General features: G+C 39.4%; 1 protein-coding gene across 3 annotated transcripts in view; it reads left to right on the top strand.

The window, feature by feature from the left end:
* LOC136866975 (TBC domain-containing protein kinase-like protein) overlaps nucleotides 1-16176 on the top strand; it is a 107998-nt gene that overhangs the window by 2427 nt on the left and 89395 nt on the right. For all 3 annotated transcript variants that reach the window (XM_068226984.1, XM_068226983.1, XM_068226985.1), the window contains exons 2-3: nucleotides 2890-3112; nucleotides 9601-9847. In XM_068226984.1, the coding sequence (XP_068083085.1) occupies nucleotides 2902-3112; nucleotides 9601-9847 (458 nt within the window). In that variant the 5' untranslated portion in view covers nucleotides 2890-2901. The remainder of the gene's footprint in view (nucleotides 1-2889; nucleotides 3113-9600; nucleotides 9848-16176) is intronic.

The raw sequence follows: 16176 nt of genomic DNA on the forward strand, positions 1-16176 counted from the left end.
CTTCGGAGTGACACTCCCAGGAAGGGCTCTGGTCCTGTGAAGGAACCTTTTGAGCCTTGTTTCGCTAGTTTGTCAGCTTCTTCATTTCCACTGATACCTGTGTGCCCAGGGACCCATAATAGGGTAACTGAGCTAAATTCACACAGCTGATCTAACATCCTTTGGCATTCCCATACCAGTTTTGATGTTGTTTTAACTGCACATAGTGCTTTTAGCGCTGCCTGGCTATCACTGCAAATAGTGATGTGTCTTCTGTGTCCAGGCATATTCCATATATATACAGCACAGGCTAGTATTGCGTATACTTCGGCCTGGAAAACAGTAGCATATTTACCCATAGGAAGGGAGAGCCTTGTCTTAGGCCCCCCTAGAAAACAAGGTGAAACTCTTTACATTTCATGGAGAACTTTGCTCTGCGTCTTTGGAAGAACATCTCGACTTGACAAGGCATAAGCCCAAAAGCCCATATGATGTCTACAAGTATGGGCCGTGAAGCATCAGTGTTAACTCTACGTACTGTTACAATATTAGAAGGATTCTGTTTGAGCTGTGACTGGTACCAAGATGAGGAATAAGACAGACCTAAGGATCGCTGACCTCATCAGCAGATAGCTAGATGAAAATTGAAGGGAAAACAAGAAAAGCTAAGTTGGGAAGCAAAACAATAAGTTCTCAAGTTCAGCAAAAGAATAAGTTTCTGAACTGACATTACCACCCTACCAGACAATACCAGCTGGAGGATGTAGCTGCTATAAGGTGTATGCATTAAGGACCAGGCATCGAAGTAAAAACAAAATTTCTTTATTCTTATCATATAATAAGAGTAAAACACCAAGACACTGATGACATTTTGGAAAAAAAAATAATACCATCAGAACGTTGTTCAGCAGGGTAGGAGAGGTGACAGTATACAATTTCAAATCACTAGATTGTGTGCCAAAACCCTGGATTCGATTCCCAACTCCTCCGTTGTGTTCATAAGGAGTGGGTACTTGTGAAGTACTGAAATTTAAATATGATATTAAAAATATTTACAACATCACACAAAAGTTGAAAGCTATAAAAGCAGCTGGAATTGATAAGAATTGTTGTGATATACTGAAGGGAATGGTTGGTATATAGTACCAAATTTGAAGTATTTGTTTGATAACTGTTTGTACAAAGGAGCTATACCAAATGAATGGAGAGTTACTATAGCAGCCCCTGTGTACAGGGTTGATAAACATAAAGAAGATAATAACAGATCAGTCAGCTTGACATGTATTGCATGTAAGCTCTGGGAATGCATTCTTTCTGGTTATATTAGACACATTTGCAAAATGACTAACTGGTTTGGTAGAAGGCAGTTTGGTTTTAGGAAAGGTTATTCCAGTGATGCTTAACTTGTAGGATTTTAGCAAGATATGGCAGATATTTTAGATTTAGGAGATCAATCGGACTGTATCCCTATTGACCTAGCCAACGCTTTTGATAGGGTAGACCATGGGAGACTACTGACAAAAATAATGACTATCTGACTACATAAAAGTGTGGTTGAATGTATGACTTAATATGTAGGAAACAGAACCCGTAGAATTATAGTAAGTGAAGTGTTTTAATTACAATGTTGAAGGGGTGAATGTACCTCATGGGGATAACTGTAAATTCCTAGGTGTTAAAATAAGGAAATACACTATCTTCACTAGGGTAACCAAATTAATGAGGTAGTAAATAACATTTACAGATCTCTTCATATGGATGGGGCACATATTCATATATATGAAGAAGAATTGGAGATTGGAATAATTTGTTTCAAGAGAGATGTTTCGTAGATTTGCAATTTTTTAAATCCTTCAGGAAAAGATTAGTTAATGAATTGATGGAGAATCTGCCACCTGGGCGACAGTCCTACATGCAGATCAGTGGCGATTGATTGATTTATTGACTGATAACTTTGTTGTTATTATTATTATTATTATTTATTTTCCACTAATTGTAGGTACATTTTAGGGAGGGTAAATGGAGAAAGGGCATAGCCCCTCATACACGAAAGTGCCTCCATCATCACTTAAAATTACAATATTCAAATATACAATTACATTCTACGTAGTGTGCTTATATACAGTTACTGTATTTACATAGGGATATTTACATAACACTCACAAGACCTGCTCAACATTCAAGTAATTCCACACACTCTCTCTCTCTCTCTCTCTCTCTCTCTCTCTCTCTCTCTCTCGCACATAAACTTTCACCTGTCCTCCCACTCATACTGAACATTCACACAGTAGAAAAATTAGGTTATGTACAGAAGGTTTCGTTCTATATACATCCTTTTTACTCTTTACAAAATTTTTCTGCAGGTAGTTCTTTTATCTGTGGTGGGAGTTCATTCCACAGCCGAGCAGAACAATTAAATAAGCCACTTTGATATGTTGCTGTTCTTACAAATGGAGGGAAAAGGGGCACACCTTGACCTCTTTGAACGGAACGATAGTTTAGCTGTAAGCGGTTGAAAGGTTTATATGAATGTTAACTGCAAGAGATTTTCTCAGGAAAGCAATATCTATTTGTTTACAGAGGATTGTTATGGGGGCAGTGACCTGGCTGTATTTAAATGACAGTGTTGAGTAATTAGTCGTTCTGCTCGGCGTTGAACTCCCTCTAGTTTCGTCATGTTCTCCACTGTAGTAGGTTGCCAGGAAGCAAGCCTGTACAACAATATTGGCCGTACTAATGACAAATAGGCTCTCTGAACTGCTTTCTTCCTGGCTCCCAGTAGAGATCTGCCGATGAATCCCAGGACTCTGTATGCTTTGCACCTTATTTCCTCAACATGGGCTTTTAATTTTGTTTTGTTTTAGTGGTTATCTATCATACACCAGAAATGTAGATATTCTTTGTTTCCAGGATCTATAGGAAATGACTGCAGGTATAGGTGAAGCTACTGGTGCTGTGGCACAGTTTGCAGGCTTCACATTTTTTGCCAGAAGTCATCCTGGGGAACTGTGTGGAAGTAACGGACTGCCTCTCACTCCAAATTCCATCACTATCTATGGAAGAGCTCAGTATCTTAAGACTATTGACCATCCTCATTTATGCTCTTATCTGGATATTATTAGAGGTAAACATGGTAAGTAATTCAGAAAATATATTATAAGCATATTTTGTTTAACATACCGGGTGCCCACATTGTTTAACATACTGGGTGCCCATAATTAAAGTTATGATATTCAGTGCGGTACTGCATGGCCTGTAATGATTGTAGGAGTCTGAAATTTTTTAGTTATGCTAACTAAGTAATGCGCTCGCAAATTATACCACAAAAATTATTAGGTCCAAGTTTTGCACCAAGCAAAAATATGGCACTGTAAGTGGTCAGAACGTGCAATATTCCATGGTAACACTGACGTCAAAATGTTTTTCCAGTAGAATTGTGTTGTGTCAGTTCCTTGGTTGTTGCTTGATGACTCATGTTGATTCCTTTTGTGAAGTGAATCTTCATTGTAATGTAAGAAGTTAAACTTTTCCGTGTGAAACATAATGCCTATTGGGAAGAGACACCGTGCACTACTAGTGAATTTTTTTTATCAGAGTGGCAGTAATAGCAATGCTGCATTGCGGGAATATCGCTGACAGAAACAGCAGAGAAGAGGTCCGATGACAAAAATGAAAGAAAATGATTAAGAAATTTGAGGAAACAGTTGAATTAGGTGTCACACCAAGGAGAGGACAGCAGCCCATCCCCATGGATGTTGTTGATGAAGTTGCTGTAGTGGACTGTACAGCATATTCTCCAAATTCTGTAACCAATGCTGGAGCTATATCACATGAATTATCGCTATCCTAGTCAACAGGTCACAAGATTTTGCGGTGCATTTTACACTGGTATCCCTATAAACTTCATACTGTTCGCAAATCAAACCCCAAGATGTTGCACAATGCCGTGACTTTGCCCTTCGGTTTCTGGTGCACGTGGAGGTGGACAACATGTGGCCGGAGAATATTCTGTGGAGTGACAAGGTGCATTTTACTCTGTACAGAACTATCGCATATGGGGTACGACTCCTCCAAACGTTGTGAAGGAACAACCATTGCAGTCAGCTTATGTGACTGTTTGGTGTGGTTTCACAAGCTCCTTCATTCTCGCTCCGTTTTTCTTTGAGGAAATGACCCCTCGTAGACCTGTTAGGTGTACAGTGACATCTGCACGTTATAGGGATTTTCTTGTACAACACATGAGTCCAGCTATGCAGGAATGCAACTGTGACCACACTGTTATTTTCATGCAAGATGGGCAACACCACATATTGCTTGCCAAGTGAGAGAATTGCTTTGAGAAACCCTGAGTAAGGACCGCATTATCTCTAGGCATTTTCCAGATGTGTGGCCTTTGAGGTCTGCTGACCTAAATCCATGTTACTTCTGATTGTGGGGATATTTGAAAGATCATGTCTGTTAGAGACATGTCCGCTCTCACCCAATATGCTGTGGACAACTGTCGACCATGCCGTGTTATGGGTGCAGCATGTTGCTGAGTTCGGAAGCATATTGAATTATGTTTGTAACTATAAATGTTAATAAACCTCTCAGAACCACAGTTATTATGTGTTTAATCTCTCCTGCCTTTTATCTGTGACCCCTATCATTGCTTACAGTGCCATATTTTCACCTGGTGGCAAAAATTGTAAGTAATAATTTTTTGTGGCAGAATTCATGAGCACGTTGCTTAGTAGCATATCTCCGAATTTTCAGACTCCTACGATCTGTACTGCGGTTAATATCATATCATAACTTTAATTGTGGACACATACACATTTCGTATTTTATTTTACAAGCTACAGAGCGAGTAGTCTGTGTGGTTAGGGGTGCACAGCTGTGAGCTTATATTCGGGAGATAGTGGGTTCAAGCCTCACTGTTGGCTGCCCTGAAGATTACTTTAGTGATAAAATAATAGTCTACAGAATGGTATAAACTGACCCACATTCCAGACGTACTTTGTGTCAGAGTAACCTCCAGTGGGATTCCCAGTCATACAAATTATAAAGCCAAAAACTTGAATCATTTTAACCCTCTCATGTATTGTTTTTCATTTGCGTTTGTTGATGAAAATTTCAAGCTTGTTCCAAAAATCAGTATTATGCTCTGCCTTCCGCTATTCTTCTACAAACATGTTTGTCTTAGCAAGCCACAGTCAAGGCCAGTGACCTGAAATCAGTTCAGGCTTGGGAGCTGAAGATAACAGATGTAATTCCAGAGCGAGTTTTAAGTAGTACATGTTTCGTTTAGATTGACTAAACATCATCAGCTACACTTTTAACATATTAAAAAATTAAAAGTTGAACTTTTGATGAAAATGTGGGAGGGGAAAAAGGGGAGGTTAAGAACTTAGCCACCGAGCTCAATAGCTGCAGTCGCTTAAGTGTGGCCAGTATCCAGTAATCGGGAGATAGTGGGTTCGAACCCCACTGTCGGCAGCCCTGAAGATGGTTTTCCGTGGTTTCCCATTTTCACACCAGGCAAATGCTGGGGCTGTACCTTAATTAAGGCCATGGCTGCTTCTTTCCCATTCCTAGGCGTTTCCTATCCCATCGTTGCCATAAGACCTATCTTCTGGGTCGGTGCGACGTAAAGCAAAAAAAAAAAAAAAAAGGAAAAGAACTTAGCTATGTCTATTTTGGTTAAAACTTATCGCTAATAAACATTTCTAAAAACATGTTATAGTTGATAACTAGAAATGTCCTTATTCTTTTTGTGTTCCCATAATATGGAATAATTTCTCCGTTTGATTTATTGATTAATTTATCGATGCGGACCATGAAGAGGATGGTTTGCAATTTTAAGTTAACTATGGGAAACTTTCTCTAATCTACTAAAGTGTTAGTAATGGACTTCAGCATTCATTTAATTTAATTTGTCACACTTGTTCATATCACCCATTCTCAATCATTGACAAGTTGAAACAACGTAAACTACATTGTAGATATACTCTAATGCATGGTTAAGAGTGATTTGATTGAATCTGGAGGATGTTCTTCTAGAATGAAACATGCCATTCTGTTACTTATAATTGTTTATGGATATGTTATAGTGTTCCAAATTTTATATTTTGTGTTTCAACAGACAGGAAAATAGGAAAAGCGTATAAGGTATATTAACTAGGTCAACAAAAAGAACGCTATCTTCTTAACAAAATGTTAACACTGTGTTATTCATAATACATCTTACGAACACCAATTTATTTGCTAGGGGCTTTACGTCGCACCGACACAGATAGGTCTTATGGCGACAATGGGAGAGGAAAGGCTTAGGAGTTGGAAGGAAGCGGCCGTGGCCTTAATTAAGGTACAGCCCCAGCATTTGCCTGGTGTGAAAATGGGAAACCACGGAAAACCATTTTCAGGGCTGCCGATAGTGGGATTCGAACTTACTATCTCCCGGATGCAAGCTCACAGCCGCGCGCCTCTACGCGCACGGCCAACTCGCCCGGTAACACCAATTTAGAAGCATTTCACATTGCATATGAGATGCCCCATCTGTTCATATCATTTGTGTGCTGTATGTATTAATTAGTAATGAATATTGAGTAGGATCTTTTAATTGGATGGTGTTATGCATCACTTGAGCAAGTGCTAAAAATAGTTTCTGAGATATTTGCACAAACATAAAATCCTTTGTGTTAATTCATCTTTCTTGTGAAATGTAAAGTATTATATACCAAAATGAAGGTAAAAACATGAATTTTCTTGTTAATGTATCAAATTTAGTGATGTTTAGTGCTGTGTAGAATATGGTACATGTCATCACATAGTTGCTCTAGGGAGCAGCATTACTTGCTCTACTCAGAATGGCTGGCTACCACGTGAAAAGAGAGCAGCAGACAGGAGGGTTGTATACCGTGGCGGTACTTGCAGTAACCACATGGAGATGAAATGAAATGGCGTATGGCTTTTAGTGCTGGGAGTGTCCGAAGACATGTTCGGCTCGCCAGATACAGGTCTTTTGATTTGACGCTCGTATGTGACCTCCACGCCGTGATGAGGATGAAATGATGATGGAGACTACACATACACCCAGCCTCCATACCGGAGAAATTAACCAATTATGGTTAAAATTCCCGACCCTACCGGGAATCAAACCCGGGACCGCTGTGACCAAAGGCCAGCATGCTAACCATTTAGCCATGGATCCGGACCACACGGAGATAATGTTACCATATGAACAATAACAACAGTAATACTGTAATAATTTGGAGCATGGATCATACGGAACAAACAGGACACAGATTGTAGAGTATATCAGGACAAGAAAATTATTCGACAAAGAAAAACACCTTAATGTGCAATATTTCTGGAATAAATAGACTTTCACTATTAAATAACTAAAGTTTTGGGACATATGCATTTAACGAAAGAAAATATAATTTATGGGATTTGTACACATTCTTTGCACTTGCTTTCAACAAAATTTCAATTTATGATGCTTGTTGTATAAAGGTCATCAATTTATGTATGGCATTTATGACTGTGACAGCAAACTAAACGCATGAACTGAAACATATCACTGGTGTACTCCTCTTCCATGGGACCTTTGGGTTCGTTTAGATAGTATTGTGTCCTTGTTTGGTACTATCGTTTGCGTACTGGCAATGCAAAGCACATTTCAGGTTTTAATCAGTGAGCCTGTTTCTTTATGTAGATTTACAAATCTTCATTAATGAAAACAGCTGTTCGCATAAATGTCTTGATCCAAATATACTAAAAATTGCATAATGTACGTACTATATAGGAAATCCCTGCCATGGAAGACAAGCGTATAATTCAGTCAAACTGTTTGTGTTCGCAAACTTATCCTTCATTTCAATTCGCACTGTAAGTCAATCAGCTCTAGCTGCAGCTCTGGTATAGTTTGCACATCCACTGAGAAGGGTGTAGCGAACACCTGCAAGTACTTTTATAATGTTTGAGTATTGTGGAACATATTCTCAGATTCACCATGTGGAGTGAGGATAACGTGCACCTTCACTGGTCTTCAGTACGTATATCGTCGTGCATTTCCCCTACATGCTCGCTCAGCTGTTCTTGTTTCTCAACAGTAGGAAGCAAACTGGCTCTGAAGTTGTTTTGCTCTGAGTTGATGCTACCTGGAATATGGCACTTTTTAATAAAATTGTGCTGTTCGTTTAACACATTGACGACTGGCCCCGGAGATCTTCGTTTTTATGCACAGGAATGGTTTGTAGCTTGTTGTGCTATCTGTTGGCTATAATTTTAACTAATTTCAATCATATCATGGATTAGAGGGATCATAGATTTTAGTGTCGATGTAATTTTTTAATTGCACGGTCTTTGTAGCCGTGGAAACTTCGTATATACACAGATGTTCTTACGCGCTGAGAATCGTCGTACAAGATGCCATGCCCATGGCAATGTGCCCTATGTGACGACAAAGTATTTCAACATTTATATGCAGATTCATTGTCTGGTGTGCCATGTGGGTTATGAGCCCTGAGAATTCTCGTAGTTTCTCAGCTTACGATAGGCGACAGTAGCTGCCAGGCTACGAGAATTCTCGTAGTTTCTCAGCTTACGATAGGCGACAGGCGACAGTAGCTGCCAGGCTACGAGAATTCTCGCTTTTATGCACCTCATATTTCCTTGATTATCAATGAAATAGTGAGCGAGATTAGGAGTTCCAAATGTGTAGTCATGGAATATAAATTATCACTGCATCTTTCTTTCTTTAAACCTTCATGTATTTAACAGAATAATGTTGGATATGTTGAGCTGTTCCCTGGAGCTCTGGTGCAGATGTCAACACGGCGCGGCGTATTCAGTAGCCGACGGGTACCAATAATTGTGATTAATTATATACAGACCTGTTATAATAGGTACCGAGTGACAGTGAATTAGATATTTCTAATGATTAACGGCTAACACTGCAGGGGGAGTAACTGTAAAGAGAAATCCTTGTAGAATTGAATACAATAAGTACACGAAAGGCATAAACAGGGCAGTCATACTACACAGTGCGTAGAAAGACTATTAAATGGAGCCACAAATTGTATTGCTTTGAAAGAGGTATCACACCATACAGAATATTAAGCAACGTAGTGTTTGAGGTCGATATCTTGAATAATTTTTGAGTTACGGTATTTTGAGTGCAGCAGTGTAATTTATTTCTTGGAGGCTTGAACTATCTGATCTACATAGGGTAGCAGCCTCCGTTTGAGGTCCGTTGTATATATGTTAAGTACAGGGTAATATTCATTCAAATACCACACCATTTGTTATATTGATCGTATTCTTCTACAGACCTCTTTCACAAAGGCCTGCAATTTTGGAGCATTATTCAGACACAGAAATGGCAGTTAGTCACTTGCTTTAATTTAATTGTTGAGGGGTTGACATTTGGTGAAAATAAATTTCCTGCGAGATCATGTTGAGAACAAAAGTCCAAACAATAAACTGTATAATATTCACACCTTTAGCTACCAGGTGGAGCAATAATCTAAGAAGATAAAATTTTGGCACTTCATCATGCATAACACCATCCAGTTATGAATACCATTTATGTAATCTAAGACAAGTCATTTTTATGTATTCTGTACATGTATGAAGAGCGGACAGTGGTCGTCTCCCAGCATCATCCCAACTCTCTGAGCAGCCATCCTCCTCAGCTGCACGAAATTCCCTTGGTGGCTCTGCAGACTGTAAAAGCCTTATGTCACCTCAACAAGCATAATATTGTCCATCGCAATCTCAACCCAGATAACATGCTTCTGAATGAATATGGAGATATCCAGCTATTCAACTATGGACTGTATTTCATGACTGGAGGAGGGGCTGATGTTTCTTTCCCCATTGGGTAAGTTATTTATATTTCAAAAGTAGAGATTGAAAGAAACAATAACGAAAGAAAGTTGAAGGGTTGAAAGACTATTGAAAACAATTTTTAAAATGTTTGTTTCCTGTTCACTTTGTTTGGCATATTTATTTGTTTACTTGGATAATCAGTTAAATCCTATTTAATTATTCCTTTACTTATTTATTTATTTTTTCTTTCTTTCTTTCTTTCTTTCTTTCTTTCTTTCTTTCTTTCTTTCTTTCTTTCTTTCTTTCTTTCTTTCTTTCTTTCTTATGATCAAAATGGTTTAAGACAATGAGAGGTGTCCAACAAGGAAGTGCCCTGTCACGATAATAGTAATGGATAATATCATAAAGTCTATGAAGAAAATGGACAGCAGACCAAATGCCCTGGTATTTGCTGATGATGTGGTGTTATGGAGAGAAAATGTTCAGTAAATTTGAGATGAAAATAAGTAAAACAAAGACAGTAGAAATGACCATCAACAGGAAAGGAACAAATTCCAACCTCTTTTTTGGAAGGAGCAAAACTAGAATCAGTTTCCCATATCAAGTACCTTGGAAGCACAATCATCAAAGTCAACACTGTCAAGCAGGTAATACTCAGCAGGACACAGGAAGCATCAAACTTTTACGATCAAGTCAGAATTCTACTCTGGGACTGCAAAATACTGCAGAAATCAAAAACAACCCTCTAACACACCTACTCCATACCAATTCTCACATGGTTCAGAGGCATGTATTATTCGATAAACAATGACTACAGCAGAATTCAGGTGACAGAAATGAGATTCATTAGAACTATGAATCAAACTACTTGAAAACACAAAATCAGGAATGAAGTAAACAGGAAGGTAGCTGCCATTCAGGTGGCTATTACCAGTGTATTAAAGAAGCATAGACTTCAGTAGTATGGGTACTTTATGAGAATGAATAGCAAGAGACCTGCCAGAAAATACTTTGAACTTACTTCCAAGGGAAAAGACCAAGGGGAAGGCCAAGGAAATGATGGATAGAGACAGCAAAATCAGATGTGGAGGGGGAATGTCTCAAATAGTAAGATGTCCTGGAACAGAAGATGTATGCAGACAGGAAGAGATGGCAAGCTCTTGTACACCACACCCAGGAAACTGGAGTTGGGAAGGGATGATGATGATGATGATGATGATGATGATGACTGCTGTACATATTTATAAAACCAAAAGTAATGGAGTTAACTATGACAAGTGGGAATTGTCTTTCCACTTTCTGAAAAGACTAGGTAAACAACTGTTAGAGATACTACCACCAGGGCAACAGCCCAAAATGCAGATCAGTGGTGATTTGGTCGGTCGGTCGGCAAATATGGTGGATGGATTGTGTAAATTCTCCACAGCCACATGTAGAGAAATATTGTATACCACACTTACAAAGGAATGAACCTCATCAACTATGGCCAGTTTGAGTTATGTTTCCCTGATAAATTAAACCAGACTGAGGATGATTGATATCAAATAAGCTTGCAATATCCATAGAGCTGTACTGATTTTTTCCCTCTAGTTTGTGGCTATAATCCGTGTGCTGTTTGAACTTATTGTGATCTAGATTTGAGACGTTGGAATCCAACAGTTATGTCATTGTGAATGGAAACAGCTCTGTTCATGGGAGTATTCTCTGATCAGATTATTGAGCCTTCTTATTCTGGGAGCTCAGTATGACTCAGTATGGGCAACCAAAAAAGAAGTGTGGGTGGATTTGATTGTACCAGTAATAGTTTGTATATTTTGGCTGGACATTGTGTCATCTTCTTGGTATGAGGGCTGTTCAGCCAAACTGCAGAGCAGTACTCAGCTGTTGTACCAAACCTAGTGCCGATGTACACAGGGTGGATTCAAGCACCCCATGTTGATCCAGTAAGTTTGTTCTAAAATCCTAGTGAATAAAAAAAGGTGTAAGCAATGACAGTACAAAAAAATATTGAAATCAATGACAGTATAAAAATTGTTTGACATCAAAATTGATCAGGTGAAACAATTCTGTCATCTTGGCAGCATCATCACAGAGAACAGTAGATTTTTCATGGAAGTGAAGTGAAGTGAAGGATAGCACTGGCAAAACAGGATTTATGACAAAGGAAAACATTATAGACGTGATACTGTATAGGCTTTTGGGCTTATGCCGTGTCAAGAAAATAACATGAAATTCTTTACGTTTCGCAGAGAACTGTGCTCTGCGTCATCAGAAGAAAATCTCAATGGCATCAGTTGCATCAATGGCAACAAAGGAAAACATTTTCACCAGCAATATTAGTCTTGGATCAGCAGTACCAGTATCTAAACTTCATACATCTTAGTGTAACGACATTGTCACAAATTCGAGTATACTCAAAATGAAAGTACAGTAGAACCCCATTAATCCGGACTAATTGGGACTCTGGGTTGTCCAAATTAATGAAAGTCTGGATCAAACAAAATAACTTGTCAAATGAGCCAAGGTACATATTTAAATACTCTGTTCCGAGAAAAGAATGTGTACAGTACAGTATTTTAAATTTTAGAAATACAAAGTTTATTTAGTATGCAAGGTATAATGCAATACATTATTAGGCCCTCCAAAATACAGAATAAGTAGTGCAGTACAGAATTAGAACATGGCAATCAAAGTACACTTTTGTTAATCACAGTTGTCACTCTTACTAGTTTGAAGAAACTGCTGATCTTTTTGTTTTGTTCCTTTGACATTAATTTCTTTAATAATTAACTCACACAGATGCCTCAAATGACAATATTTACATAGTCCTTAATTTTGCTAAGTCTTTTCTTAGTGTTAATACAGTATTATTTTGATGTAGTTTGGTGCTGGTTGCCCATTTTTCACAGTTCCTCCAGCACCTGAAGAGCTGTGCGTCGCTTTTAGCAGGGGACGCCCTAACCTTTTCTGAGGCACCATATCTGCTTTGTCCATATAGGCTATTGTTACGATGGGGTCGCCACACCCAAAGGCATTTTATACCTACTGCCAGGTTCAAAATTATGCTGCCGCTAACATGGAGACAGACGCCTTTCGTAGCCGCTCCTCTGGAGTACAGACGCTACGGGTATGCCCCTTCCGCCATCTCCTCCGTAGATGCCGTTGAGGTCTTCACTCGTAATCCTGAGCTGGGACCCATACCAGATGTTACACACCGGGTCAGTGTGCTCCGGGACTCACATAGGCAGGGCTCCCTGGGTAGGGCTGCCTCCGAAGAGGGTCCCTACCTGCTACCTGCCTACCTGCTACCTGAGGAGATGATAAAGGCAGCTGGAGCTGTAGGCTTGCAGTGGACATATCGGGTTCTCAGGAATGTCTGGGAAAATAAGGAGGTCCCTGGGGATTGGCAAAAAGGAATAATCATCCCAATTTTCAAGAAAGGCGATAAGAAAGTTTTGAAGAACTACAGGGGAATTACTCTAATACCCCATGTTGCTAAGATAATGGAAAGGATACTGGAAAGTAGAATAAGGTTGAGGGTTGAGAATCAGATACAGGAAAATCAGTTTGGTTTCAAAAGTGGAAGGTCAACAATAGAGCCCATTTTCATTATGAGACAACTAATGGAAAAGCATTGGGAGTACGGGAATGATATGGTGATGACATTCATTGACATTGAAAAGGCATATGACAGTGTCACCAGGAAGAAAGCTTGGGACAGTCTGGTGCAAAAGGGAATTGGACAGGGATTAATAAAAATGATCATGGCATTGTATAAGGAATGTTGTAGTTGCGTGCAAACACAAGTTGGCAGGACAAGTTGGTTCAAAATAACTAGTGGGCTGAGACAGGGAAGTGTTCTATCACCAATCCTGTTTACAATAGTAATGGATGACATCATGAGAACAGCAAAAACAGCATATGGAGGAAGAGAAATGAACATGATGTTATTTGCAGATGATATTGTGATTTGGGTAGAAGATGACAGGAAAGTTCAAGAACAGTTGAATGTGGTGAATGGGAAGATCGAAGAATGTGGATTGAAAATAAGTGTAGAAAAGAGTAAAACTCTTGTTATACCTAGAGGGGAGAAAGAAGGGAAAGGTCAGATTAGACTTGCAGACAAGCCCCTGGAAGTAGTGGAAACGTTTAAATACCTGGGGAGTGAATTAATGGAGAATGCTCGACTGGATGCTGAGATTAGTAAAAGGATTCAAGCTGGAAGTTGTTTCTATCATAGTGTAAGAAACATGTTATGGGACAAAGATGTGCCAACGGAAGCAAAGGATACTATGTACAAGATGTATTACGTACCCATAACAACTTATGGAGCAGAAACTTGGACAATGACAAAGAAGGATGAGAGTCGAATACAGGCAGCCGAAATGAAGTTCTTGAGGAGTGTGATACAGAAGAGTAGAAGAGACAAAATAAGGAATGAGAAAATCTGTGAAGAAATTGGAGTGGAAAAAATGAATGATAGAATAGAGAAGAGCCGACTAAGATGGTTTGGGCACATAAAGCGTATGAGCGACGAAAGAATGCCAAAAAAAGTGATGGAAATGCAAATCCAAGGAAGGAGAGGCCGTGGACGACCACAATTGAGATGGAAGGATACCATCCAACGCAGCATTATAGAAAGAAACCTGGACTGGGACACAGTGTTGGAGGAGGAGTGGTGGAAAGACCGAAGAAAGTGGAGAGGAACCATATTTGCCCCTACCCGGCTACAGCTGGATAAAGGGAAATGATGATGATGATGATGATGAATACAGTATTATCACCAGCTTCATCCTTCATCCTGGTCACATTCACATTCATCCGTCTTAGAGTTTTCTACAACAATCACACCTTCAGCTATCTCCTTCTCTGCGTAGTTTACAACATTGCGCTCGTAACTTAACTTTATTCTGTGATTGCATTTATATATTATTATTAAATGGCAGTCCGGATTAAGCGAAGTCTGGACTAGTGGCAGATTAATGAGGTTCTACTGTAATATCAAAATTGAAATATATATAAATAGATGTGTGTGTTTGTATATTTCACCTTGCAGCCAAAACCACCCACCGCAGACCGCTGGTGTTTTGTGTGTTACTAGCCTCGAGTTTCTCATCACGGACTATGGTGGTTGAATGTTGGTAGATGTGGTGGTGTGGTATATATCGGGGTTGAAAGTGACCAACTACATATAAAAAATAGACGTGTGTTTGTATATTTCACCTTGCTGCCACAACTATTTACTGCACACCACTGGTGTTGATATGCGGTAATAGACTCGAGTCTCTCACCATGCATTATAATTGTGTGTCGGTAGCTGTAGTGATTTGGTAGGTTGTGTGTCTGTAGGTGTGGTGGTGTAGGAGGTATGGGGCTTGAAATTGGCTGACATTCGTAATTGAATGTATTAATATGAGTGAGAATGTACTGGAAGGACCGGAGTGAGAATGTTCTCTAGATGGCTATGATGTGTACTCCTTGGTTTTATGTACCATCTTTGATTTATCTTGCAAGAGTATGGTGGTCTCAGAACAGTTCAATCATTCACTACTGATCTCCATTTAGGGCAGTCGCCCAGGTGGCAGATTCCCTATGTGTTGTTTTCCTAGCCTTTTCTTACATGATCGCAAAGAAATTGGAAAATTATTGAACATCGCCCTTGGTAAGTTATTCCGATTCCTAACTCCGCTTCCTATAAACAAATATTTGCCCCAATTTGTCCTCTTGAATTCCAACTTCATCTTCATATTGCGATCTTTCCTACTTTTAAAGACGCCATTCAAACTTATTCGTCTACTGATCTCCTCCCATGCCATCTCTCCACTGACAGCTCGGAACATACCACTTAATCGAGCAGCTCGTCTCCTTTCTCCCAAGTCTTCCCAGTCCAAACTTTGCAACATTTTTGTAACGCTACTCTTTTGTCGGAAATCACCCAGAACAAATCGAGCTGGTTTTCATTGGATTTTTTCCAGTTCCATTTCTTGAATCAAGTAATCCTGGTGAGGGTCCCATACACTGGAACCATACTCTAGTTCGGGTCTTACTAGAGACATGTATGCCCTCTCCTTTACATCCTTACTACAACCCCTAAATACCCTCATAACCGTGTGCAGAGATCTGTACCCTTTATTAACAATCATATTTGTGATTACCCCAATGAAGGTCTTTTCTTATCTTAACACCTATGTACTTACAATGATCCCCAAAAGGAACTTTCACCCCATCAATGCGGTAATTAAAACTGAGGGGACTTTTCCTATTTGTGAAACTCACAACCTGACTTTTAACCCGTTTATCATCATTCCATTGCTTACCGTCCATCTCACAGCACTATCGAGGTCACCCTGTAGCCGCTCACAATCTTGTAACTTATTTATT

Source organism: Anabrus simplex, chromosome 3, assembly GCF_040414725.1.
Source record: "Anabrus simplex isolate iqAnaSimp1 chromosome 3, ASM4041472v1, whole genome shotgun sequence".
In the NCBI taxonomy this organism is placed as follows: Eukaryota; Metazoa; Arthropoda; class Insecta; order Orthoptera; family Tettigoniidae; genus Anabrus; species Anabrus simplex.